The sequence below is a fragment of the Rhinolophus ferrumequinum genome, chromosome 16, assembly GCF_004115265.2.
Source record: "Rhinolophus ferrumequinum isolate MPI-CBG mRhiFer1 chromosome 16, mRhiFer1_v1.p, whole genome shotgun sequence".
Classification (NCBI taxonomy): domain Eukaryota; kingdom Metazoa; phylum Chordata; class Mammalia; order Chiroptera; family Rhinolophidae; genus Rhinolophus; species Rhinolophus ferrumequinum.
In genome coordinates this window covers 4519198-4544585 of record NC_046299.1, presented here as the reverse complement: position 1 = coordinate 4544585, position 25388 = coordinate 4519198, and the positions used below count along the sequence as shown (strand labels likewise).

The following is a 25388-nucleotide window of genomic DNA, read 5'->3' as shown; positions in this document are numbered from 1 at the left end:
TTCCTTTAACCTTTCAATTCTTTTCTGAAATTAGGGTAAAAATAAATAGGTATGTATGTTGTTTTAAGTTTTTCCTTAGAGAAATCTGAAGCCCCAATTTTTCCTGGTGTGAAAAACATGAAAGTCTGAGAACTTACCTACACGGGTGAAGACCAGATTCCTAGGAGGCCATGCATGCCTGCCCTAGGCCTAGCCTGAGGCTTCCTTTCCCAGCCAGCATCTCTCCCACTTCCTCTCTTCCCCCACTTCACAGATCTTGAGTCCTACTGAACTAGCAGAAGGTTAACCCAAGGAGGCTGAGGTCTCCTGCAGTAGCTAGGCTTTGCCTGCCTCTCCTTGGACCTCTTTGGGTAACCACTTATTAAACACTCCAGCCTGGGGGCATGTCCCTGTAAAGCACTTCCTGACAAGCAGGGAAGCATCTCCTCTCACCCACCTGGGTGTCCTGCCCAAGTACCAAGAGCCAACCTATTGGCCATCTGTTGTTACCTGACCATCACCTCCCCACCCGATAACCTGGCTAGCTTCGTGATCCTGGCACAGCCTGGCACTGGGTAGGTGCTCAGTTAATGTTTATCAAATGAATGAATGAACCATGTGCTCTGGAAGGCTCCTCCCGGGTTTGCTCCGCTCCAGGACTCTCCACCAATGCGGATCTAGTCGGGGACCTTACATCACCAGGCGCCTGTCTGAGCAAACACCCCAGAGCTGAGCAAGCCACACGCTTGCTAAATCCCATAGAATGCCCCCTCCCACCCCCGCCTGGACGCACCCCTCTCGTTGTACGGCATCCAGTCTTCAGGAGGACTCACTAAGTCAGGGAAATTCCACTGATAATGAAAAGGGACGCCCCTGCTGGGATGCTCCTCTGGGGGTGTCCGTGAGCCATGAGTGTGGGGGACAGGCTGGGGGTGCGCGGTGACAGAGCTGAGTCCCCTGGGAGGGGGAGTGGTACCGAGGTCCCGGTGGGCGGCGGTCGCGGGGACCCCGGGCTGGGTCTGAGCGCGAGGGCGGGAGCGCAGCCCGGGCCGTCCCGCCTCTCGCCCGCGCTCCTGGCCTTTCCCATCCGGCCCGCGACGCTCCGCCCGCCCCGTCCCACATGACACCGCCTCCGCCGCAAACTTTTTCCTCCCCATCCTGTCGCGGCTCGAAAGGAATGGAAAATGGCGGACTAGGCGCGGAGTTTCCTGCCCGACCAGCAGCGGCGGCTGTCCCGGCGGCCTGGGGCGCGGGGCCCGTGCGGCGCCATGACGCGCTGGGTGCCCACCAAGCGCGAGGAGAAATACGGCGTGGGTGAGCAGCGCGCCGACCTCGCGCGGGCCTGCCCCGCCGCTGGCCACTCGCTCCAAGTTCCCCGGGCGCGGCGCTGCCGCGGCGGGACTCAGCAGGGCGCGGGCGGCGGGCGGCGGGCAGGGGTGCCGGGAGCCTGTGGCTGCGACGCGGGCGGCGCGGGCGGGATGCAGAGTGGCTGCCGCGGCCGGGAACGGGCTCTCCGCCCGGTCCACCCTCTCGCGCCGCCCAGGCCGGAGCGCACCCCCTGGCCAGGCACTGCCCACTGGGACCCCGGGCGCACGCTGTCCCCCTGCCCCCGCGAGAGCACGCGCGAGCCGGGCTGGGGACACGCGGGGACGGGGTCAGGTTGTGTCACTTCCCGGGTGGCTCCTCCAACATCCAGTTTTCGGGCGGGCACCCCGGTGGTGGAGCCTTCCAGCCACCCGAGTTGCCCCTAAATCGTAGGTCCCGTTCTGCCCCTGGCCAAGCCTGCAGTTGTGCTGGGCCGGGCCGGGCCGGGCAGCCCGGGTCATTGTTTTGCCCCGCCTTTCTGCTTTTAGATGAAGTTGTGTTCAGGGTCTCGGGCTCCGGGAGGACAGTTTCAAGTTGCAGTGATCAAAGAGAAGAATTGTGCTCTCCGCCAGTGGGAAGTGGCTTGCGCGACCCGGGCAGCCGATGGGCTGCCTGCCACTTGGGGGCCCTCCCCTGGACTGTGCGGACCCTGGCAGAGGCAGGCAGAGCGCTCTGGTGTCCCCGGGCCCAGAGAGAGCTTGTTTCGGAGGGCGGGACCTGTTTTGGCGGCTCCACTGCTCTTTGTCGTTTCCTGAGGAGAGTAGGGGGTGTCCGGTTGCAAGTTTACATTTCAGACCCCAGTACACATTCCAGAGGCAGGCTGTCCTTAGTGGTAAAAGGGACCCCCAGCCCTGCCTGGCCTGCTGTCCTCCTCAGGGTATTTCCGGGCATGCCAAGGCCCCTAGGTTCCTGCCTTCTCTATCTTGCCCACCCCATCTCCAGTCTGGTGGTGCCTGCCTTCCCCACCCTGGATCTTCCCAGTTGGTTTTCAGCCTCACTTTTCTCGGATTGGGCAACCCCAAGAACTCTGACTACCAGCCTCAGCCCGTCAGACAGCTTGACTTGTAAAGCCTTTTGTGACCTTGGCCTCCCCTCCCTGCCAGGCTGTCCTCCTAGGGGTCCTGACCTCCTGTCTCTGCAGTGCCCTCCCTGCTCCCAGGCTGTCTTGCCCATGCCCGCCGCTGGTCTGCTTCAGTCTTGGCCCTCTGACTTTTAAGAAGTCTTGGGGGTGGCTCCAGCCCCAAGGACTCTCTATGACTCCAGCTGCTTATCTCTGCTAGGTGTCAGGGACATAGAGTGCAGCCAGCTTGGGCAGTGGCAGGGGAACTGTCCTGAGACAGTGCTAGGTCCCCCTCTCAGCTCGTTTCACACATGGGGCTGGGGTGGGGGGCTCCTTGAGTCAGGACCACCGTGGCTGAGCTCCCCTCCCACTCCTGTCTTAGAGACCATCAAGCTGAGGCTCAAACACGCACGCAGGTCAGGAGCTTCCTGACTGGGTGCTGAGTAGATAAGAAGCACCCTGTGCGCCCCTGGGTGGGTTCAGTCCAGGGCGAGTCCTGATGGAAACGTCCCCATGAGTCTGCATCTGATGAGGGAAGTTTGGGGTGAAGGTTCTGCCTGGGCCAGCATGGGGTATGGTGAACCTGCAGAGATCTCTATCTGGGTCTCTGGGTATAGACACTGGGTATAGCTGGGACAGCTGGGTACAGACACTCCTCCAGAGAGACTGAGGAGGAGATGGACGGGGAGCGGTGCGTGGGGAGGGACTTCTCTTTGGGGCGCCGCGCTATCAGACACCTTCATACCCTTCCTTAGCTCTCAGGGTGGCCTGCAGGGTGTCACTGAGGATGCTGCACGTGTGGACAGCTGTAGAATGGCTTGACTCTCATGTCCAGAGAAGACCAAGGGGAAGGTTTTTTGCAGATGGAGAAAGCAGGGTGTCCTCCTGGGGGAAGTGGCTGTGGGCTAGAACACAGCTGTGCTCCTCCGTGTTGTCACATGCCTTCCAGAAGCTCTGCTAGCACTCACTGCGGTGACTTTAACATCGCAGCTTTGGTCTTAAGAAAACTCCATGTTGGCAAGTTTCCAAAGAAAAGTGTCCAGGAAGGTTTTTCCAGGCAATTCTAGGAAGGGTGTGAATGGCTGCCAGGTAGAGGAGAGAGCAAGCTGTTGTGCTTAGTTGTTCCAGGTGGGGATGAGACCGCCGAAGTGGGTGAAAGTGACAAGACACCACAACTCCCTTAGCATCCCAAGCAGCTTTAAATACCTAGAACCCCCTGATAGGAGGGGGCACAGGCCTGGAAATCCGGTTTGGGGCAGAGGATGGCAGAGGATGGCGGGATGCCGGCTTGTTGTGGACTTTGCACCGGGAGGCTTCCAGTGGGTCTCAAGGGTGCTGAATGGGAGGTGTAGGTGTGGGAGGCGGGGGTCAGTCCCATTAGCTGACTGGCCACTTCAGCATGAGGGGAAATTCCTGGAGATCCCCCTTCCCAACCACTGTGTTTTTGAGGAGCCTAAGAGCAGAGCTGCATTTCTCTAGAGGGGCTCCAATGGTTCCACTCCGGCCACTGGCTTGGCCGATGAATGAATCACGAGGGGAAAGAAAATGATAAAACTCCATCTCATTTGGAAACATGAATCACAGCTCATTGTTTGCAAGTACTTGGAAGCTGTTAGAAGCATTGTCTGTAAATGACACACTTCAGTTATTTATTCATTTTGTAAAATCGGGAAAGGCGTAAACAGCAAGGGCAGGAAATGCTGGTTCCCCCCACCCCCAATCATCCCTGTGGGGGTTGCCCATTAAATTTGCCAGCCTTTTAATTTGCCCCCTTGGACTTGAGTTTGGAGGGTCAGTGTTTACAGATCTGGCTTACCAACGTAAGCATGAACTTGGACCTAGCTATCACACCAAGAGGTTCGGGTGGATGAACTTTTCCTTCAGACCCCCCACCCCTGCCTCCCCAGCTAGGCAGAGTCTCCCGTCCCAACAACAACGAAGTTGGTGTTCATATAGACATATAGATCCTGGCCCTAAGATTAGGTAGAAAGCTGCGTGCAGCAGGTTCTCCAGTCACACCTTAGGCTGGTGTTCCAGGCAGCGTAATGCCCCCCACACTCACACACGTCCATACCCTAATCCCCAGAACAGCTGAAAATGACATATGACATGGCAGAGGGCCTTTGAGATGTGATTAAGGTCACGAACCTGGGATGGAGAGGTGATCCTGCGTTATCCACACGGGCCCAGAAAGCAGAGCACTGTGTCTGGCTGGCCACCAAAGAGGGACTCAGGAACGGAGTCACAGGGCTGGTGGCCCTGAGGTTTAGGGCCCACTTGCAAGGACCGCGGAGAGGCCCCAGGGGCTAAGGCGGCCTCCAGCGACCGCCAGCCAGGAATCAGGCCTCAGTCGTACAGTCACAGCTGGATTCCGCCAACACCCTGGATGAGCCTGGGACCCATTCATCCCAGAGCTTCTGTAGCAGCCCAGCCTGCGAACACCTTGACTTTGAGGCCCAGAGCCACTGGCTGTCTGACCTGGAGTACTGTGCGATCATATGGGTGGTTTGGAGCTGCTCAGGGTGTGCTAGTCTCTTAGGGCAGCGATGGAGAACTAACCGGCTGTGTGGAGAGCAGCTTGGGGGCACAGGGAGGTTCTTTTTCTAGCGCTGAGCGTTGTTAGGAAGCTGTCTGAGCCCTAAGGGACCCAAGTGTGCGCTGCACTCTGGCTGCATCCACCCAGAGCTCTGGAACAGGAGATGGAGTTGGCACCGCAGACACCTTTGAGTCTCATTCAGTAAGTGACCCTAGAGCAAATGACTCACCCTTTCTTAGCCCCAGTTTCCTCCTCTGGAAAGCAGAGCTAAGCCTGCCCACTGCAGAGGCCAGTGAGGGTTCATTGAGACAGTGCAGGCAGAGCGCGGGGCGCTGCTGAGAAGCCACGCTCTCGGGGTGTTGCTTTATCAACTCTTTATTTACTAACGCCCAGTTTGGAAAGGTAGCAACAAGTCATTTTCTGCTAGGACTTTAACAGTCATGGTTGTGGAAAGAATGCTTTTCTTCAAAAGTTGGTCTCTTAGTGGTGTGTTTTGCCCCTGTACTGGGAGGAAGTGACATTTGCTGGGTGTGGGGAGCATGACTTGTGTGTATTCAGATTAGCTCTGAGTGATACTTGCTAGGAATAGTGTAATATCCAAATAAATTTGGGAGTGTGGGAGTTGCAGAGAGATCTCTTTTGTTATCCAGAGTAGCAAGCAAGTTGCAATGTCAGGGAAGAAAATTAGATTTGATCGTAAGTAAATAGAAATGCAGACATTTTCCTTCACTGGAGTTGCAGGAAAACCAAATTAGGGCATATTATATTTCTACAAACCTGGTTTTACTTTGGAAATATTATATACATTTTAAATTCATTGTCTTGCCAGTGTTTGCCTAGAATATCAGACATCTTAGCAGGATTGTCTTAGGGAGTGAGAGTAGTTCTTTCTCTTGTTTTCTGTGACCACTGACGATTCAGAGAGTAAAAACCCGGAGAAAGAAAAAGGCCGTCCTTAGTCTTTTGCGGGGTCCATCAGAGAGTCACACTCCCCACGGGCGCGTGCACACTCCTTCTTTCCTTTCTTCCTTCTTTCCTTCTTTCCTCCTTCCGTCCGTCCCTTCCTCCCTCCTTTCCTTCCCTCTTTCCTCCTTCCTTCCCTCTCCTTCTTTCTCTTTTTTCATTAAACTTTGTATTTTCAGATAATCATAGATGCGTGTACTCGTAAGGAATACGACAGAGAGATTCCATGTGCCCATTACCCATTTCCCCAAGGTTATGTCTTGCGCAATACAGTATTCTCTCAGAACCAGGGTGTGATACCCGTACAGTCAGCTGCCGTGGACATCCGTGCACAGGTTTTTGTGTGAATGTTAAGCCTTCGTTTGCTGGGATCCATGCCCATGAGTGGAACTGCTCAGCTGTATGGTCGTTGCCTACAACTTGAGCTTTTTAAGAAACTGCCGACCTCTTCCAGAGTGGCTGTCCCGGTTCACATTCCCCGCAGCCATGTATGTGAGATCTGCTTCTCTGTGACCTCGCAGCGTTCGTCGTCATTGGCCTGCTGTCTGTTTCAGCAGCAGTGTGTCATTGTGGGTTGGATTTTCATTTCCCTGATTACAGCCCATCCCTGAGCTGGGCTGACCCAAGGGAGCGAAGCAGCCTTATGGGAAGGATTGCCTCGTGCTCTCCCTTATCTCTCCTTCTCGCCCTGCGGTGCCTAGTCCTGCCTTCTCTGGTATAGAGCAGTGCTTTTCTTTGCTGTAGGGGCACGTGTAAACACGTCCCCTTGGTTTAGGGGCCTGTGTAATCACATCCCCTAGGGGTATGTGTAAACCCGGAATCCCGCAGGGCAGTTGCCAGGCGCCTTCTAACTGGGACTAAGTTCCTCTTTCTGCTCATTTCTATCTATCTACCTATTTCTATCTACCTACCCACCTGTCCTATCACTCACACTGGATGAGGGGAGCCCACCCTCATGACCTCAGTTTACCCTAATCATTTTTCTGAGGACCCTTTCTCCAAATACCGTCACCTTCTGAGGAACTGGGTTAGAACTTCAGTGTTTGAATTGGGGGGGGGGGCACAAGTTAGCCCATAACATTATGATTGTCAGGACACGAGACTTCGCTGAATTTTCACTTGTGTCCATGGCCCCACCTGGGTGACTTTTTTCAGTGAGGATGCCGGTCCCCAGTGTTTCGGGGACACCTGGGCAGTGAGAGGTGGCCGCTCACAGTGTGCAAGCCTCCCTCCCTTCACAAGGCTCATGGCATCTGACTTAAGGACTCTCACTGGTTTGTGTGTTGAAACCTGGGCACTGCTTGTAATCAGACAGTGACAGGACAACACCAGCAGGTAGCTGGAGACGAGGAGGGAAGCTGTGCTGTTTTTAAAGTGCAGTCACTCACCTTGCGAGCTCGCCAGGGGAAGGCCCCTCCCCAGGGACGGTCTTTTCAGCCGCCCCTTCAGCCCCCACCTCCCCGCTCACCTGAGTTGGCTCCTGGGAGACTAAGACGTCCTGCAAGCGTTGATTCCCAGTTTCTCTGCGTTTGTGTTTTTGAGTGTGAGTGGGGTGGCCAGGCTCACTCTGGTCCTGCAACCCCAGCCCCCCGGTGATGGCAGGAGGCCTTTGGTGCTGACATTGCACACTCGCTGTCGGCCCAGCGCACAACTCCAGGGGTCACTCTTCACTCTGTAGACCGTGAGGCTGGCACCTCCAACCCGGTGATACCACGCACAGCTCGCAGTGGCCCTGGGCAGTCATGGGAGCGCCGTAATTTTAGTAGCTAAAGGGGCAGGGGAGAGTGTTGACTTGTGACAAATGGATGACGGGTGCTTCTTGATCACCTATAAACACCCAGTTGGCAGCAGGGCATTCTGCAGTCATCTACTTACGTGCGTGCAGGTGGGATGCTGAATGTCAAAAGGCAGATGGTTTCATCCAAGACAGGTGTCTGTCAGCTTGTTAAATTTTCATCGTGGTGCCTTGGGGAGTAAGGGGTGTTTTCTCTCAGCATGTGGTTTGTGCCAGAAGATCACAGGTTTGGGGGCCTGCAGGTCCCTCTTAGAATTTCAGCTCCATCTCCTACTAGCCAGGTGACCCTGGGTGAGTTGTTTCCCTTAGGCTTCTCCTTTGTAAGACTGGTGGTAACAACTCACCTCGTTGGGCAGTTCTGGGGAAAAAGGGAGGTCACCCAGCACACAGCTGGCCCCCGTCCATGCTTGATAAATGTTGTTCGTTTCATTCTTTTCTGATTGTAAGGAGAAGACTCATGCTGCCCCAGACTGACTCTCTAACTGGCAGGCTCTCCCAGCCCCTGTCTGACTTCCGGGTGGCAGCAGCACCGCCGGCCCCATCGCTTTGGCAGCTCTGCTGTGAGGCGAGGGTCGACGGTGGCAGAGATGTTTAGTGGATTCCCCGGAACTTAATGTCCCTCTGAGGTCGGCGTCCTGGCAGGGCCAGGTGAAGGCAGATCTCTGAAGCTTCCGGGGACAATCAAGCCTCTCATCAGAAATGTCACTCGGGTCTTTCTTTCTGCTTGTGCCATTGGTTGGTACACTTGCCATTTGCTGCTGCTTTTCCTCAGGAACGTGATCCCAAATGTACATGCGTCCTGAGCGATTTTGTTTAACTTCCTTGGATGCATTAGGCCCACTTGCCTACGCACACCTACGTGTCGTGATTTCTTTTCTGCCATTAGGCTTGGCTGGGACGTGGTGCCTGTCTGCTCACATTCCTTTGCCCAGAGCTCGTTGCCTGGCTGGACCTAATGGCACCCGGGGCTCGGAGGGGGCACCTGGTGTGCGCAGCACAGACCGGAAGGAGGCTGTGCGTCTCCTCCACGTGCTCAGTCATCTCACTTCCCACTGACCAGGAGAGTGACGAGGGACCCTTAGCGCCGCAGGCTCTGAGCGCGGGAGGCACTGCAAGTGCTCACACCTGGTTGTCCCTGAGAGTCACTTGGCAGAACAAGTGTCCAGAGTCCTGCGAAGCCGCGACACGATGTGGCTGAGGACAGACGCGGCTCTTTTTCCTCTCTCCTGCCTTAGCTTGTGTATATTCTGCTACTTAGGTCCTATGGCTTCACATGTTCTTCTCCGTGTACCTAACCCACAGGGGTGCTCGGGGGGGCGGCGGTGAGTGTAAGGAAAACTGCTTTCTAAATGAGTCATCTTCGTTTCCGTCTGGCACTTGCGATTCTGTCATCCTAAAACGTTCATGGCACCTCCAGACCCCTTCCCTGTATGTTGAATGCTTTGGGTTGCAGAAGGTGGTGTACTAAAGGCTGGCCTGGTGTGCAGGCCCGAGTGTGACACTTATGGCCACCTTGTATGCCCTCCAGACCTCAGGCCCTTCACCTGGGAGAGGGGACAGTCATAGTGCTTCGCCTGCACTGTGCCTGGAGCAGCTGGCGAGATAGTGCGTGTGGAGCGGCTTGCGGAAGGAGACAGCACTGCTCACGTGGCGTTATTAGTGTTCACTTAGGTTGTCGACGTTAACTTGCTAGGGACAAACCATGTCATTTATGGTGATGCTTTGAATCACTTTTGAATTGGAAAGGGGCAGTGTGCACTCGTGAGCGTTACTTTTCCTAAGGTTTTGCAACTTTTATTTTATTTGTCACTAGGCAAGTTGTCTAGTAATTGATGAATACTGTGAGCGGATGAGAATTCTGCATAAGCAACTGACCTGGGCAGCTGAACCACCAGTACAGGTGAATGGCGACGAAGGTGGTACGTGTGCCCCAGCCTGAGGGACACACACAACTGTCATAAGCAGCAGAGCAATTAGAGACAGCAGAGAACTGCCTTCAGAGAGCCCCTGCCTTTTCCCCTCCCCCTCCCTTTCTTCCGTTTGCTCCCAGTTTTTCCTTTAGACACTGGGGATCCAGAGCCACTCTCATGGGGCTTATATTCTGGTTCAAGGTCAGCAGTCTGTTATCTGCCGATCTTGGGGCTAGTGGCCTTTCAGAATTCAGGTTTGTCACAGTGTGGAGAGCAAGTTGGTCCGTGTGCAGGCGGGTCACGCGCCCAGCGCCGCTCAGCAGGTGGGCAGCGCCCGGCAGTCAGACACGTGGCGCATCCACGGCGTGAGGGCAATGCCCTACAATTAGCCTTGTCTCCACTGAGGCTCGCCTTTTGCTCTCAAACGCTACAGTTTGCAGGGGCTGTGGATCTGTTTCATTGTCTATTTGGTTTTTTTCATGGCTACACTGTTAGGTTTTGATCTGAGTTCTCAGACGGTGGCTGACGGGATTGGCAACCCTTTCCAATGGCCTTCCTGGCCTCAATTCCTGCTCCGCTCCTGTCCGCCTGGCTGGTCCCAGGTCCCGCTCTTTGATTTCCTCCCTCCTGCCTTTGCTTGTTAGGGTTTGTGCCTCCTCCCACCTCCTCAGCAGAGCAGGTGTGGGCCTCCAGACCCCTTCTGGAAGAGACTGCCCCTTTTTTGTAACCCTGGGCTGCGGGGACAAGTGTGTGTAAGGGCTGAGGGCTCAGAAAGAATGGCCCTGAGTCCCCAGGGTCTGGAAGTGTAGAGGCAGAAGAGGGGACAGGGAGGGGAGAGGAGTAGAGAGAATGGGGAGGGGGCAAGCATGGCCCAGGGACAGGAGGGAGTCGGGATTGAGGAGCCCAGGGGCCCCCCAGAACTCACAGTGCTGTGGGTCCCCTTCTTCCTTTCTTTAAGCAGAATGCCCTCAGGCAGACTGGGCTGGTGGAGCTGTGTGGCCCAGGGACGAGCCGTTCAGTGGGCCGAGCCAGGGCCCTGGAGCAGCTGGCCCTGAATGTGGACGAGGGCCCGGCTCCGCCCAGTGGTAGCTGGCACTGCCCGGGAAGTGACCTGTCTGAGGCGCAGGGCATTGTCCCTGCGGATATTCAGTGACTGCACTACCAAGAAGTTGCTTCCAGTGGAGGCTGCCCGGTCATAGCCAGGCCTGTGATGGCCAGGCTGGCCTGGGTGGCGGGGTCTGACCTGCTTCCCGTTGACGTTCTGGGTTGGGTGCCTTTCTGTGGTGCAGGGCTGTTCTGTGAATTGTGGGGTGCCTAGCAGCGTCCCTGGCCCCTGTGCACTGGATCCCAATAGCAACCCCCTTCCCTCAGTTGCAGACACCCCAAATAGCTCCAGACCGTGCCCCGTGCCCCTGGGGGCAAGAGGGCTCCCGTGGGGAACCGCTGACTGGAAGTGCTGGGAGTGGTACCAAGGTCGCACTCAACTCCCCACAGACTTGTACTCACAGGGCTGCTGCCGTGTTACGAGAAGCCAAGGCTTTCCTGCATATTTGGGAAGAAGAGTTAGAAACCTGCAGGACTTGATTTTTGATGGGTGTGTTTGAGCGAGAGGATTAGGAGGAGGCAACAAGGCAGCCTGGGGGTGGGGACGGGGGTTGGGGGGTGTGGGCCAGGTGTCTTGGCTGCCTGAGAGGGTCCGGAGCCAGCGGTGTTTCTGGCTCTGTGTCTTTTCCTTTCTGAGAGACAGATGGCAGTTTTGAGGTTAGGTCCGAGGAAGGACGGGGAGAGGACCAGGGGAATTGTGGCCCATCCCCACCCAATGTGTTGTCTGAGAAATACCATTCAGGCTGCTGTGGCACCGGCATAAATACAGGAAGTCAAGCATTCACTCTCAGAGTTTTATTTGCTGGCACAAAGGCACTTATCAAGCCTGCTTTTTTTTTCCTTTCTAAAATAATAACTTATTTTCTTTAACGTAATAGACTTTACCAGGGGCAAATAATGATTTAGCGGGAGGGAAATGTGATGATTTTTCTTCCAAATTGCTGTGCTTCTATTAACTTCACAAGATTTATTTTCAAGTCCTTCTAACATCATGTGTGTTCTGTGCCCATTTTTCAAAGGCAGGAATGCGTCGTGGTCCTCCAGGCACGATGGCCAGGCTGCCAAGTTTCCTCAGATTGGTTTTTTTGGGGGGGTTGGAGAAGCCAAGGGGAGGGCGACGTGGGGATGGGGCCTCCCACGTGCACGAGGGGAGGGACTCAGTGCAGCTGAGCTCAGTGATGTTGGGTGGGATTTTCACGGCCGGGCTCTGAGGCACTCACCCCCGTGGGCTCTGGAAGGCCTTGGCATATGCTTTTCTGTCTGCCTGGAAATAGCCTTTGTGTACCTCCCCATGTCTAACTTTGCCGGGCTCAGCTCAACTTGTAAACCCTTCTTGACTCACCTAGGCCAGTGGGGGGACCTCCTGCGTGCTGCTCTGTGCAAATCCATGACACGCCTGCACACCAGTCTTGGCGTGCGGGGGCAGGGGGGTGCACTCCTTATGCACGTCCCCGCTGGACAGAGGGCCCTGAGGACAGGGCTGGATTGTGTTCTTTTCTCTACTCCCTGGCCTGCCTTGTTGGATGAAGGAGATGGGATGGAGAGATTCCGTCTCAGCAAAGTGGCAGGAGTTCTATTGCTGGGGAGTCACCTCCCTGGATGGGTGACCCTCCCAGGACGAGTGTTGGAGTCAGCTCAGGAATCCAGTGGGTGATTGGGTTCAGCGGCCTTAAAGCTCCCCACCCCTGACTGTGGGAGGCTCCCTAAAAAGGGGCTCTGTCCTGAACTAGCAGATGCTTGGTCGGTCCCATGCTGCATACGCATTTGGAGATACTCGTGGGCCAGGTGGTTCAACCACACACTGTCGTTCATGTGCTCCTCTGATCACCTGGCGTCACCAGCATTGCTGTGACTTTACTGTCCCTAGACCCCCCCCATTCCCCCTCCTTTTAATACTGATACAAGACTACTTCTCAAGTCCCCTTTTAATGTCATGTTCCAACAACGTGTTTCCTTAGTGCAGGTGTTTGTGTAGTTGACTGCAGAGCCTGGACCAGCAGGAGAGAGAGGAGAACGGGGTTTGAGAAGGGAGTGGGGTGAGTCCTGGCTCCAGCTGTTGGCCGTTGAGGGACCCCAGTGCGGCCTGAACAGCTGGCAGGGACGCCGGTCACCTAAAAGGATGGTCTTGCCGCCGTTCATTCCTGCCCCCGAATGTGCTGATGGAAAGTCAGTGAAATCAAAGTCGATCATACTCATATGTGCGGAAGTACTTTGTAAAGCGTTGAACAGCTAAAAGGAACAGGAACACATTTCTGCTGAGTACAAAGGTCTTGTTTCTGTTGAGGTCCAGTAACAAATACTTTAGGCTTTACAGGCCGGGAGGCAAAATTGAGGGTCCTATGTAGGTATGTATATAACCATTACAAAAATGGAACCATTAAAAAATGTAGCAACTGGAAAACTGGCATTTCCTCAAAAAGTTGATCAGAGAAATACCATGTGACCCAGCAATTCCACTCCTAGGTCTATACCCCAAAGAACCGAAGTTGAGCTTGCAAACAGACACGGGTACTTGGATGCTTATCGCGGTACTAGTCACAGTACCCAAAAGAGGGATACAGTTTAAATGTCCATCAGTGGATGACGGCATGAACAAAACGAGGAGTGTCCATACAGTAGAATATTATTCCGCCCTGAAAGTGAACGAGGCACCGACACACCACAACATGGAGGAACCATGAGAACATTCTGTCAGTGACAGAAGCCAGACCCAGGAGGACATGGACTGTCGGGTTCTCTTTGTGTGACGTGCCCAGAAGCGGCAAATCCACAGACGCAGAAAACAGCTTAGCGGTTGCCATGGGCTGGGGGAAAGGGGTGGGGGGTGACTTCTCAGTGGGTATGCGCTTTCCTTTGGGGGTGACGAAAATAGAACTACATAGAGTTGATGGTTGTGAATATATGGAATGCAACTGAATCATACACTTTAAAATAATTTTTTGTTATGTGAGTTTTATCTCACTTTTAAAATATTAGTGGAAACCTTCCTTAGCACATGGGCAGTGCAAAAACAAGCTGTGTCTGCATTTGCCTGTGGGTCACAGTTTGTGGGTCCCTGGCTTAGAGTCTTAGGACCTTTGAACTTTAAAGCAATGACTTGTGTAATAACATTATGTGCTAATTATGAAAAGATGCAAACAGTATGGAAAGTAGAAAGATGAAATAACCTCCCAGGCTTTCTCCAAATATGGGACCATGCAGAAACAACCTGTGCGTAGAGCGTAGAGAACTGGGGGATTCGTAGACCCTGAAAGTTTCATCTCCGGAATCGGGCTCAGGGTGCAGCTGAGCTGGGACCAAGAGGCATGTGAAATGGGGGGGGGTGGGGTGGGGCAATGAAAGGTTGAAAACAAAAAGTGATTTCACACAAATCCACTTCTTTGGTATTCCTGCCCCTTCAAACATGTCACCTCCAGTTGAACAGAACATAAAATCTCCATTTCGCACTTTTCATCTAACCAGCAGTTACCAGCGGGGACCAGATGCTGTCAAGGGCTCTAACACATTTGTCTGCACGATTTCTCGCTTTGATCTCCTGATTTATGGGAAAGTGCTTAAAGGTGGGATTAACGTGGAGTGGGCCTTCAGAGTGAAGAATCTAAGTCCCTGGAAATGAAGGATCGGATGGAAGTGCTTCGCAAGGACAAAGTGTTGATAATTGTGGCATAAGCAGCATTGCCTTAGTACTTCCAGGTTGAAAGGCCGTTGTTTGTGTAACCTGCCAAGGTCTGCTGCTTACGTGCCAACGGGCACAGCAGTTCTGCAGACTCTAAATGTGTCATCCTCCAACAGTGTTTGTACCAGGTGATAAAATTTTCACTGGGCTTCCGCCTTTATCACTGACCTAGTAGTAATGATTCATCTCATGGCTGGGAGTGCATCTCTAGCCTGAAGAAACGGGAGTGTGCCGTTGAGTCTTATTTTCAGTTTTTATTAACATTTCTTGTTTTATACAGCCTGCCTTACTGGGCAGTAGGCCTGATTTGCCCTCTGCTTGTGTTCGAAAATACTTTGAATAACGTGTACACACACACACACACACACACACACACACACACACTGACTTAGAGCTGGGTGGAATCCTGGCAACACCTACTCCAGCGTCTTCTCTTGACCCATCAGATGTCTGATGCCTTTTCTGACCACTCGGGATTCATGGATACGTTTCGAAACACACGTTGCTGAGTGTGTGTTGTGAGCCCCCACATAGGCAGTCACTCATTGTGGTGGCCCTCATACAGAGAACTAGGGCGGGACTGCATTTGAGGTACAGGTGGAAAGGTGGTTTTTGGGAGCAGAACGTCTGGAAGGAGGGATGCGTGACCTTCTCATGGCTCCTTCTGGACTTGTGCTTCTGCACCTTGTCCTCTGTCTCCATGCAGCAAGGAAACGGATGCTTAGAGAGGTCGCCTTCCTCTATAGGTTGTGTCATCTTCTTAGAAAAATGTCCGGAGACTGACATGTGGTAACAAATGTGCCAGGTATGTGATAATGTTAGTAGATTTTCGTCTCTTTGGACAACTTTTTTGTTTCAGTTTGGATTTCACGTGGTTTGTTGACCAGAACTTGAGGTGAATAGGAAAATGCTTAATTAACTGCCATCCCTCCAAAGCGGTCAGCTACTGACATGTACGTTGGCGATTCTCCTGGCTCAGTTAATTTGCTAGTTTCCGAGATGATCTCTCTCTTTCCCTGCAGAGATCGTCTCTGAGCTATTTCCTTCCTTCCTTCCTGCGTTTGTCAGTTGACGTTGAGTCAGAGATGCCTACATGGCAGGCACCCTTCTAGGTGCTGGGGTTCAGTGAAGAAGAGCAAGGCTGAGCTAACGTGTGCCCTCAGGTTGCCAACTGTCGAGTGGGAGAGACGGACTTGGCACCAGGCGGCTCTGATGCCCAGAGCGAGTACTCTCTTAGGGGGAGGGCACCTACTATGGAGGTGCGGGGCACCTACGCGGGCGGCGTTGCCAGTCTGGGAGTGCTGCTGGGAGCAAGGCTTGTTTATGTAGAGATCCGGGGCCCTCAGGAGACCCCCAGGTGGAGGAGAGGGGACGAGGGTTCTCAGCAGAGGGAACTGCACATCGAGGTTTGGAGAGGAGAAGAGTGGCTTGTTGGCGAACCTGAAAGAATGCACATGAATGCAGCGAAGACATTCCTGGGTCCTGAATCTCAAAGCTGAGTGAGGTGGAGGACTCCCCCGGTGGAATGCAGGGGCCTGAGAGGAGTGGGAGGTCCGCGCCAGCTCCCTGCCGGCAGCTCTGTGGCGGCCTCAGCCTGGCTTTCAGTGACAAGTGGTGCAGGGCTGTGTCCTGGGCTGATGGCTGGGCTCTGCCCCCTGGGGCCTCAGCCGAGTGCTCAGCCTGACTTGTAAACTTGCTCGGCATGATTAAGTCCCCAACTCCCAATTTACCAGAAAATAAGGAGAAACGGGCTTCCTTTGTTCCATTTGTAAGCATTACTTTGCACAGTTGCCACACAGCCGGGATTGCCCTGAGCCAGAAGGGTTGATCTATTGAGTCTAGACTGGTATTACGGTTAAGGATTTAATCAGGTCACTTTCAGAAGCGTGGCTGTGGGCATTTCATCTCTCGAGGCATTTTCATATGTCTTGTTCGAGGATGGTGTCTCTGTTGGAAAGACTGCAGGGAAGAAAATGTGCTAAACGTGAAGAAAGCCGAAGTGTTAATTTCCCCCGTTGTCTGGGGAGGCGGAGGGGCCTGGAGTTTCCAGCGACTACAGAGCTCACTGACACAGAGCAAAACCCACGCGCGTTTATTTGCGTCGGAATTGATTCTTCAACTCGTTGTCCGGTCCTCTCATGGGCCTGGATCCCAGACGGTTAAAAGACGGTTGCACTGAGTTGAGTGGGGACCCTTGCAGGTTGCGTCCCATTGAGAACTAATTTCACCCTCTGTGCTGTGGCCTTACTCATCCATAAGCCAGGGACAATACCAGTTGCCACCCCTTTGTGCTGTTAACGGATTAAAAGTTAACCCCAGGTCATGCAGTTCTGTATTGGACTTGTTCTCAAGAGTCTGGTGGGGAAAAGGACCATCGAGGGTGACCGTGCTCAGGGATGGGGATGCCACGTGTTTGGTCCTGGTCCGAGAAGTGGTCTTGGCTCAGTCGTGGGTGGTGGGCTGTTGGGGAGGCTTCACTGAAGGGCTTCTGAGGGGTCGGGGGGCGGGGGGCGCCGAGGACAGGAGGGAAAGCAGACCAGCACCTGAGGCTGCGGAGTCGTGGTGGCTCTGCCCGGGCTGCAGTGTGGGAGGCCGGGAGGGGCTTTGGCCGGCCTAGGGCTTGCCGGCCAGGGCAGGGACCATTCACGGTGACAGAGCTTGTTGGCCAGGGCAGGGACCAGAAGCCAGGCGGTGGGTGGGGGAGGCGGCAGGAGCACTTTCGAGTACATTTGTAAGTATGTGAATCAGTTGCATGATTTACAGAAAAAGTAGTATACTGAGTGAGATTCACATACATACGTGAAGCATTATCCAGTGAGTGGTTCAGTGGCCTTTCGTGCATTCAGTGTTGGGCAACCACCACCTCTGTCTGTTTCCAGAGCGTTTCCATCACTCCAAAGTAAGAGTCCCTCAAGCACGGTCTCCGCTGGCCCTCCTCCCCTGAGGCCCTGGCAACCACCACTCTGTGCTGTCTCCATGGATTTATCTTCTCTGGAGAGTTCACGGAAACGAATCAGACAACATGTGGCCCTTGTGGTCTGGCTTCTCTCCCTGAGCACCAGTTTTTGAGGTTCATCACATGGTAGCACGTGTCAGTGCTTCATCTCTTGTTATGGCCAAATAATGTCTCCTTACGTGTATGAGGATGTCACAGTTGGTTCCTCCGTTCATCTATCGATGGGCACTTGGGTTTCCACCGCCGGGTATCGTGAATCAGGCTGCTATGGGCATTCATGGACGAGTATTTGTTTGAACACGTGTTTTCCATTCTTTTGGGTCTAGACTCCCACTAGGAGTGGAATTGCGGGGCCATGTGGGAGATCTATGTTTGCTTTGGTTGTGTGATTCTTGGGCATAACAGTGAATGCTTGGTGAGCAGTCAAGATGGATCGCCCCTGCCCGGGTGTGATGCCCGCATCACGGAGTCGCGGACAGGGTCCCGAGCTCAGTTTTGGAGTTTGGAGTTCTCCCCACACTCCCCGCCCAGTCAGGGCTCTGTGGCTCACTGGAGCCCCAAAGTGTGTGGGGTGGGCCGGGAGCCCTGCTCTCTCTGCTGTGCTGGGAGCCAGTGGCTCCGACAAGCAGGGAAGGGTGGGGCTGGTGGTGAGTCCTGGTGCTTCCCGGTGGGGAAATCACTTGGGAGAAGCATGAGGGCAGTACTGGGTGTCAGCTTTCACCCTAATACTTAGAGTGGATGTGTCTATTGATGTTTGTTTGTGCACCTGGTAATGAGAGGTAGGTGTCCCCCAGGTGTAACAGGGCCTGGGACGATCGGACTAGGATTGGCAGAGTTTGGAAAAGGGGGTGATGCCCTAAAGGAAAGGCAGACTTGGGACCATGCCCTGTCTTTACCACGTACTAGCCCCATAACCGTGGGCAGCTGACGTGTCACAATTTCTGCACTCAGAGCGGTGTGATTAGCAGTCTACCTCATAGAGTAATGCTGAGAGCGGTGTAGGCTCATGGGAGTCAAGTGGGTGGACAGTGCTGTACAGTAAGAGTGATTGATGAATGAATGACAGCCAGCATCTTAGTTCCCTGCCATAATAAAATGCTGGGAACCCCTGAAATGTATTCTCTCACAGTTCTGGAGGCTGTGAGTCTGAAATCAAGGTGTTGGCAGGGTCGGTTCCTTCTGGGGACTCAGGGGGAGAGTCTGTTCTTTGCCTCTCCCAGCTTCCTCTGGCTCTGGCTGTCCTGGGCGTTCTTTGGCTGGTGCAGCATCTCTCTGATCTCTCCCTCCGACTTTGCATGGTGTTCGCTCTGTGTTGCTTTCCTCTGTGTCCAGATTTCCCTCTTAGAAGGACTAGTCATTAGATTAGGGGCTATCCAAATCTTAACTTGATCACATCTACAAAGACCCCTTTTTCAAATAAGGCCACGTGCCCAGGTGCCCGGGGTTAGGTAGTTGAATGTAACTTTTGGGAGGGTAATATTTAACCCCCAACAGCTACTAATTAGGAGTATTTCACAATAAACAGGTCTTATCCAGGGTTGTGGAATGCAGGGAAGACTACAAACACTGGTAAATGCCGATGGCCTGGAGGAAACCTGTTCTGAGTGGCAGTGCTTTCCTCATGCACGTTCCGGGAGACGACTGGGTGGCACAGTCCTCAAGCTGAGCTTCTCTGATTCCTCACTTGCTGGGCTGACAGTTAAGCTCCTAGAAGTTCGGGGAACCAGCGAGGGGGAAACAACTGTTTGGATCTCACTAGAGCTGCAGTGGGTGTGGCTGGGACCTGGGGCGGTCATCACGGAGGTCGTACCAGCTAAGGAAGCCAGCAGGGATTCAAGAAAAGGGGTTGCAACAGCTTCAGAGATGACATTACAGGCCCTGAAAGGACCAGGGACCCAAGAAGGCAGGAGCCCCTCAGAGACAAGGTCTGAGCCGTCCGTTCCCAGATGACCTTGGGGGCGAGGACAGCAGCGTGTTTTCACGGGAAGCCTCCCCTGGGCTGTGACTTGCAGAGACATGGATGAAAGTTGAAGGCAGAAGCCCCTGGCCTGGGTGGGTCGCTCTGCCTCCAGGTTCTCATCTGTTGAGTGGGCCGGTCAGGGTTCTCCCCCGGGTTCTCGCCAGCTCTCGGGCCACGGAGTACAAGGCTCCTCTGACCCCAGGAACCACATGTCTTCATTTGTCAGCTCCTGACGGACATGGACCCTGCGGACCCTAGTCCATTTTCCAGGGTTGGCTTGGATAGATCCTGAAGGACTGACCCCGCAGGATTTCTGTGGTTGGTAGAGGCCCCTGAGGACCTTGGCTATGGACAGCTGGAGGAGTGGAAGGCCCAGGGGCCAGTGGCTTAGAAACGCGGCGCTGACGAGTGGGCTGACCAGCCTGGCGGGCGCTTGTCCACCCTAGTCCACTTCCCACAGTGGGGGTCGATTCTGGGGTGGGAAGCGTTGAGATCTGTAGCTCTTACAGGTCTGCTGAGATGGAAGTATGACTTCATTTTGGGGGAGACAGTTGTAGCTGATCAAAATGGTTTGTGTTGGTGCTGCAGTGCACTAGATGCCCGCACCTGTGGCCTCTCGGGGCTGCCGCCTTACCTGGGGGGTGAGGCTCTTCCTGTAGGGAGCACCATGCCACACTGCCCTTCTTTAGGGATTTGTCTCCTGCTCGTCAGTGGGGCAGGGAAGAGGGAGGCCCCCAGGTCTACACCAGCTGGGCTCATCGGTGTTGGGGGAACTGGGGTGCTTCCTGCCCATTTTAAGCTCAAGGTTTCACCTATTGAAGATTAACAGTGCTTCGGTGAAGACCTTTCTTCCTGGGTTTTGCATGTGGCACTTGCCAAGGGCGGTGTGTCTGGCACTGGTGTGGGTTGGCATCAAAGTTGTGGAGGAGGCACACGTCGCTGCTGGGATGCTTGGTGTCGGCGTGGGGGAGCAGGGGACAGAAATGCAGGGAACTGGGGGAGATTTTATTCAACTCGTGTTGGTGACGTCCGTATTTGTCACGTTTCCCTCTGAGACCTTCCGTGTTTTACACAAGGCAGCAGCTGCATCCTTTGGAGCAGTTCCAACCTCCAGGACACGGGTTCTCGTGGAGTGCTCAGATCTGTGATTGGAAGTTACTGTATCTGTTCCTAACGTGGCGGCATTCATTACATATGAGCCCACATGTATATATGTAGCATTTCCATGATCTTTTCATCTTAGTAGAATTGAGTTTCTCATTGCCCCAAACCCCAAAACAAAATAGCCCGGCACTTGCCTTTGTCATTGTCGCTATGGGAAAGGAGCACCGTCCAAGGTGGAAGTCAGAGCGATGGCCTTGGACGGTCAGTGCGGACTCTTCACGGTGACCTTGAGCAGGACGTGCACGCTGTCACTCGCTGGCCGCCTCACAGGGCTCCTTTGCAGAGCCCCACCTTCTGAGAGGAGCCATGCGCCACTTGGTTTATTTTATCCCAATCATAACACTTGGCGTTTAGGATCAAAGCATGATAAATTCTGCGAATGCCTTAAGATGAGTTTTAACTTTATCTTAAAAAGAAATCATTCTTCCCTGACGTGGAGCAATAAATCGGAGCAAGACTGGGCAGCGACTTAAAATCGACACTGCAGGTTTCCAGGGTTTCGTTCCTGCTTACAAGCCGGGTGTCAGCTTTATCTGTTTTTCCACCTGCTACGAGCGGACTTTGTATGTGGCTCAGTGTCATGGCTAGCTGTAGCCTGTTTGGAATTTACAGGCTTTTAGTTTTGATTTCTGCCTTGTCTGCTCAGTGGAGCCCTTATAGGCATAGGGTGATGGTAAGGATTATGGAAAGTATGAAATGTTTCCTTTCAAATGTGGGCTATTATATCATAGCCACGTAAAAAGCTTCCATGGGGATGTTGCTGATTTTCATCTAGAATTTTCTGTGAAGACCTCCATGAAGTTGGAGAGGAGTCGTACTTTTAGTACATTTTATTGGTTTCTGAATAGCGACCGTGTAGTTTAGGCTAGACAGTGCTCACGTGTGCTGGGCTTGTACAGCCCACGGGAGTAGGGCAGGAAACTGGAGCTCGTGTTCACAGACCCCAGGGGAATCCCGGCTGCCATGCAGATGAAGCACCAGCCTAGGAGATGTGGGGTGGAGGTCGGTTCTTTAAAGTGCCAGCACAGCTCTTTCGGGCCTGGCCTGGTCTCTGTTGCTGCCCCAGGCACACCTCACCATTGCTCTTTGAAGACCAGCCAGGCTGAGCCATATCCTTGCAGCTTTGGGATAGCGAAGGTGTCCTGTTCTGTCAACCTGGAGGGGTGGCACCGTCCGTCCCTCACACCTCCTTCCTTCTGCCCTCTCTGCTCTTCTCTTTGTGTAACTTCTCTCTGACCTTGTTTCCGGTTGGAAGCACCTTTGGACACTTGCCTTCAGTCTGGCTAAGGTGCCCTACTGTGTGCTGCCCACAGCATCCTGTGTATTAGGGTCCAAGGTTTCGGGCTGTGCTCTGGCCACTTGGATACTGGGCCGTCCCCGCTGTCACACTAGAAACTCGGAGCGGGTAGGGATGACACCTGCCTAGCCCGTCTTTATATCCTGGGTGTCTAGAGCTGTCCTTGGCGCAGGGCTGGTTGTTAAATATTTGTTGAATGAACGAGGCTGAAATGTTAAAATTCTAAAACCTTTTGATGATTTGTGGCTGTGTTGTAGAACATTCAAAATTGGGGCTATTCTAGAAGAGTTGGCAAATCTTTTCTGCTGATGGCCAGAAAGTAAATATTTTAGGCTTAGCGTCTGCTGCAACTCCTCATTTCTGCTGTTGTAGCCCCAAAGCAGCCGCAGATGAGGCGTCAAGGCGTGAATGTGGCCGTGTTCCAATAAAACTTTATTTATGGACACCAGAATTGGAATTCTGTATAATTTTTGCAGGTCACGAAATACTCTTATTTTGATTTCCCCTCAACTGTTTAAAAATGTCGAAAGCATCCTTGAGCTCACAGCCAACTCAGGCAGACCAGGTGTGTCCTAGGGCTATAGTTTGCAGATCTCTGGTCTATGTGGTTACTAGAGATTAAGATTGTGCTTGAATTCTTTCCCAACAAAGGCAGGGTTCCCGCTTTAAAAGAATAAAAAGACATGAGTGTAAAGCGAAGAAAAGTAATACAGTGTTTCCCCGAAAATAAGACCTAGCCGGACAATCAGCTCTAATGCGTCTTTTGGAGCAAAAATTAATGTAAGATCTGGTATATTATATTATGTTATGTTATGTTATATTATATTATATTACATTACATTACTTTACATTATATAAGACCCGGTCTTACAGTAAAAGAAGACCGAGTCTTATATTAATTTTTGCTCCAAAAGACGCATTAGAGCTGATGGTCCGGCACGGTCTTATTTTTGGGGAAACGTGGTAAGTAATCGCCTTCCTTGGATCTGTTGTCTTCTGAGGGTCATGTCTCGAGGCTGGCCTGAGCAGTAGCCTGGGCGAGCTTTTGCTGTTCCCGGCCCTGGATCGTGGTTGGAATAGATGAGTCCAGGGGAAGACGGATGTGAGGAGAGGTAAGAAAGAGGAGAACGTGGGCACAGTTTATGCTTCCTCCCAAATGCCTTCCTACTGAAAGTTCTATGTGGATGATATTTTTGCCTCTGACTTTGACATTTCCTTAGAGTCTTGGTAACCTACAAGGTATTGACCCAGGGAGTTACGCGTTTATAGGAATGGTGGCAGGCCACGGGGCATTTGAGGACTCAGTGACTTGCCTTGCTTCCTAACTTTGGTTCATTTGATGGGAGTTGATTGAGAATGATTTGAAATAAACCAGTCCTAGGAGGAGGAGATCCATGCAGCCATTCTGCTTATTCTTACAAACCAGGGTGATTTTCCAAATTAGCTAACAGAGGAAATCTGGGGCACTTTCTACTCAATATAATTTTTCAAAGTATGTATTTCAATAAACAGACTCTTCACTCCAAATAATTCAGAGCGTCAACTTCTGTAGTTGGCTAGGGTTTATATAATGAGTGTATCAAGTAAAATTTGAATCTTATTGACAAGAACTGGAGTTGCAATAACAAACAGTAATTGCTGACTCTTTATCTATCAGGGAAATCAAAAGTGTCTATTGAATTATAGTGACTCTATTATGAGGCTCTGTGAACTCACCAAGATAATTCTTTTGAGGGTGATTAAATGTGATCATGAAACCATATATATGAGAAAGCAAACAGATGGATAAACAACCAAAGTAATTATCAGCTGTACATTTACATTTTTCCATCACAATATTTCTGGGACCTGCTGGTCCAGAGTAATCTGTTGGGCCATTGTCTGGAAGGATATTCTGCATAATATTGCTTGATTGGTTTATCTGCCCTGTGATGGCACCAGAGGGCATGTCAGCAGTTTAACTTTCCAGAAACTCTTTGGAGTGTCAAGACTTTATTGGTATCTGGTGGACAGAGAGGAAGAGAAAGTTTGAAGGTATGCATTCTGCGATTATGAGAGGACATGCTATGCTGTATAAAGAAACCCCACAAAGCAACAGATAAAAGAGTACGTATTGTGGATAGATGGCATAGATCTAAATCCTGATGAAAATTTCCACTTAATGGTCCTTGTTTTGATGCTAGTCGTCTTTTAAAACACAAACACACACACACAAAACCAATCAACTCAACAATAGCAACAGAAAACTGGCAAATTCACAGTGAAACAGAATTTGTGGATTTTACCTGTCTGAAGAATGTGTGATCGCCTTCCCTCGAAAACTTTCTTCTTCCCCAGCCAGCCTTTGCAGGTGGGGTGCCGAGAGTTCAAAATCCCAGCTGCAGATGTAGCCCTTGGTTCTGTGCATGTCTGTTCACGCCCTTTGTTTTGAGTGTTGTGGCTGTGGGTGCGAAAGTCATGTGGGTGGAGCCAAGGGTCAGGAGGCGTGGCCTGTGCTTCCCTCTGTGATGTTGACTCATTGTCCCCGTGCTCCCTGAGTCCCCAGTAATGCCCACAAGCAAAGGTGGGCTGAGCCCCTCTCTTAACTTGTTGTCCATGGCCTGAAGCTCACTTTCCATTTCCGGTTGAAATGGCGGGATAGATTCATCTGGGAGCAGGTTGCCTGCTGTTACAGTGGAAATAAATCTTGAAAGACCTACAAGCATTAGAATCAAAGAGTCACGGACGAATCTGCTTCTTCTGATTTGCAGGAAGTTGCCTTAATGGGATGAGTTGGCCTCCAGGGATGAGCCATCTCTGGGAACCTCGGACCTCTGATGAAGAGAGGAATCTCATCCTGCGTGTTTTTCCTGTAAATACACTCAACATTACAAAGATTCATTGAAAGATAAGCAGATCGGTCCTTTTGGGAAGCTTGTAATGGAAAGTAGGAGGTAGCTGATTATTCTGATTGCTGGGTCTTTACTTACAAGGCGTTTCTTCCCAGAAAATACTCAAATAGATTATGTGTTTCACAGCCGCACTGTCGATTCTTGAGTTTTCATGAACGCTTGAGATTTTAGTTACTATCCTAAAAATATTGATTTCCTTTCCTTTTTCATCTAGAAATGGCCACTAAAAACAAACGAAGAAAAGGTTGAAGGCTTTCTTTGAACCTGACTGCTTTTTTTGAAGGGCTGATTTTCCTGTGGTCAGGAAACCACAGGACTCTGGAAACAGACTGCCTGGGATCAAATCCCATCTCTCTCACTTACTACCTGTGCGAGCATAGGCAAGCCAGCCTCTGCATGCTTCAGTTTCTTTGTCTGTCAAGAGGAGATAGTAACAGTTGTCATGGCTATAGGGCTGAGATGATGGTTAACTGAGTTAGCATGTGTAAGCACCTACTAAGTTTATTTAAGTTTGTGATCATGAAAGGATTTTGACCAAATTTGGTTAAATACGTTCAGTAAATATTCACTAAGTGCCTACAAAAATGCTAGTCACTGGGCTAAACTCTGGGATACAATGTGGTGAATGCTAGGAGGGAAAAAGGACAATCAAGGAAGGCTTCCTGGAAGAGGTGACATTTAGTGGATGACTTAAAGAATAGGTATGAATTAATGAGATGAACAAGGGTCGTC

At 52.2% G+C, this 25388-nt stretch overlaps 1 protein-coding gene across 1 annotated transcript in view; it reads left to right on the top strand.

The window, feature by feature from the left end:
* The first annotated feature begins 1106 nt into the window (after positions 1–1106).
* The window catches only part of DOCK1 (dedicator of cytokinesis 1), a 455780-nt gene continuing 431498 nt past the window's right edge, over positions 1107–25388 (top strand). The window contains exon 1 of the mRNA XM_033130587.1: positions 1107–1293. Coding sequence (XP_032986478.1) covers positions 1248–1293 — 46 coding nt within the window. The 5' untranslated portion in view covers positions 1107–1247. The remainder of the gene's footprint in view (positions 1294–25388) is intronic.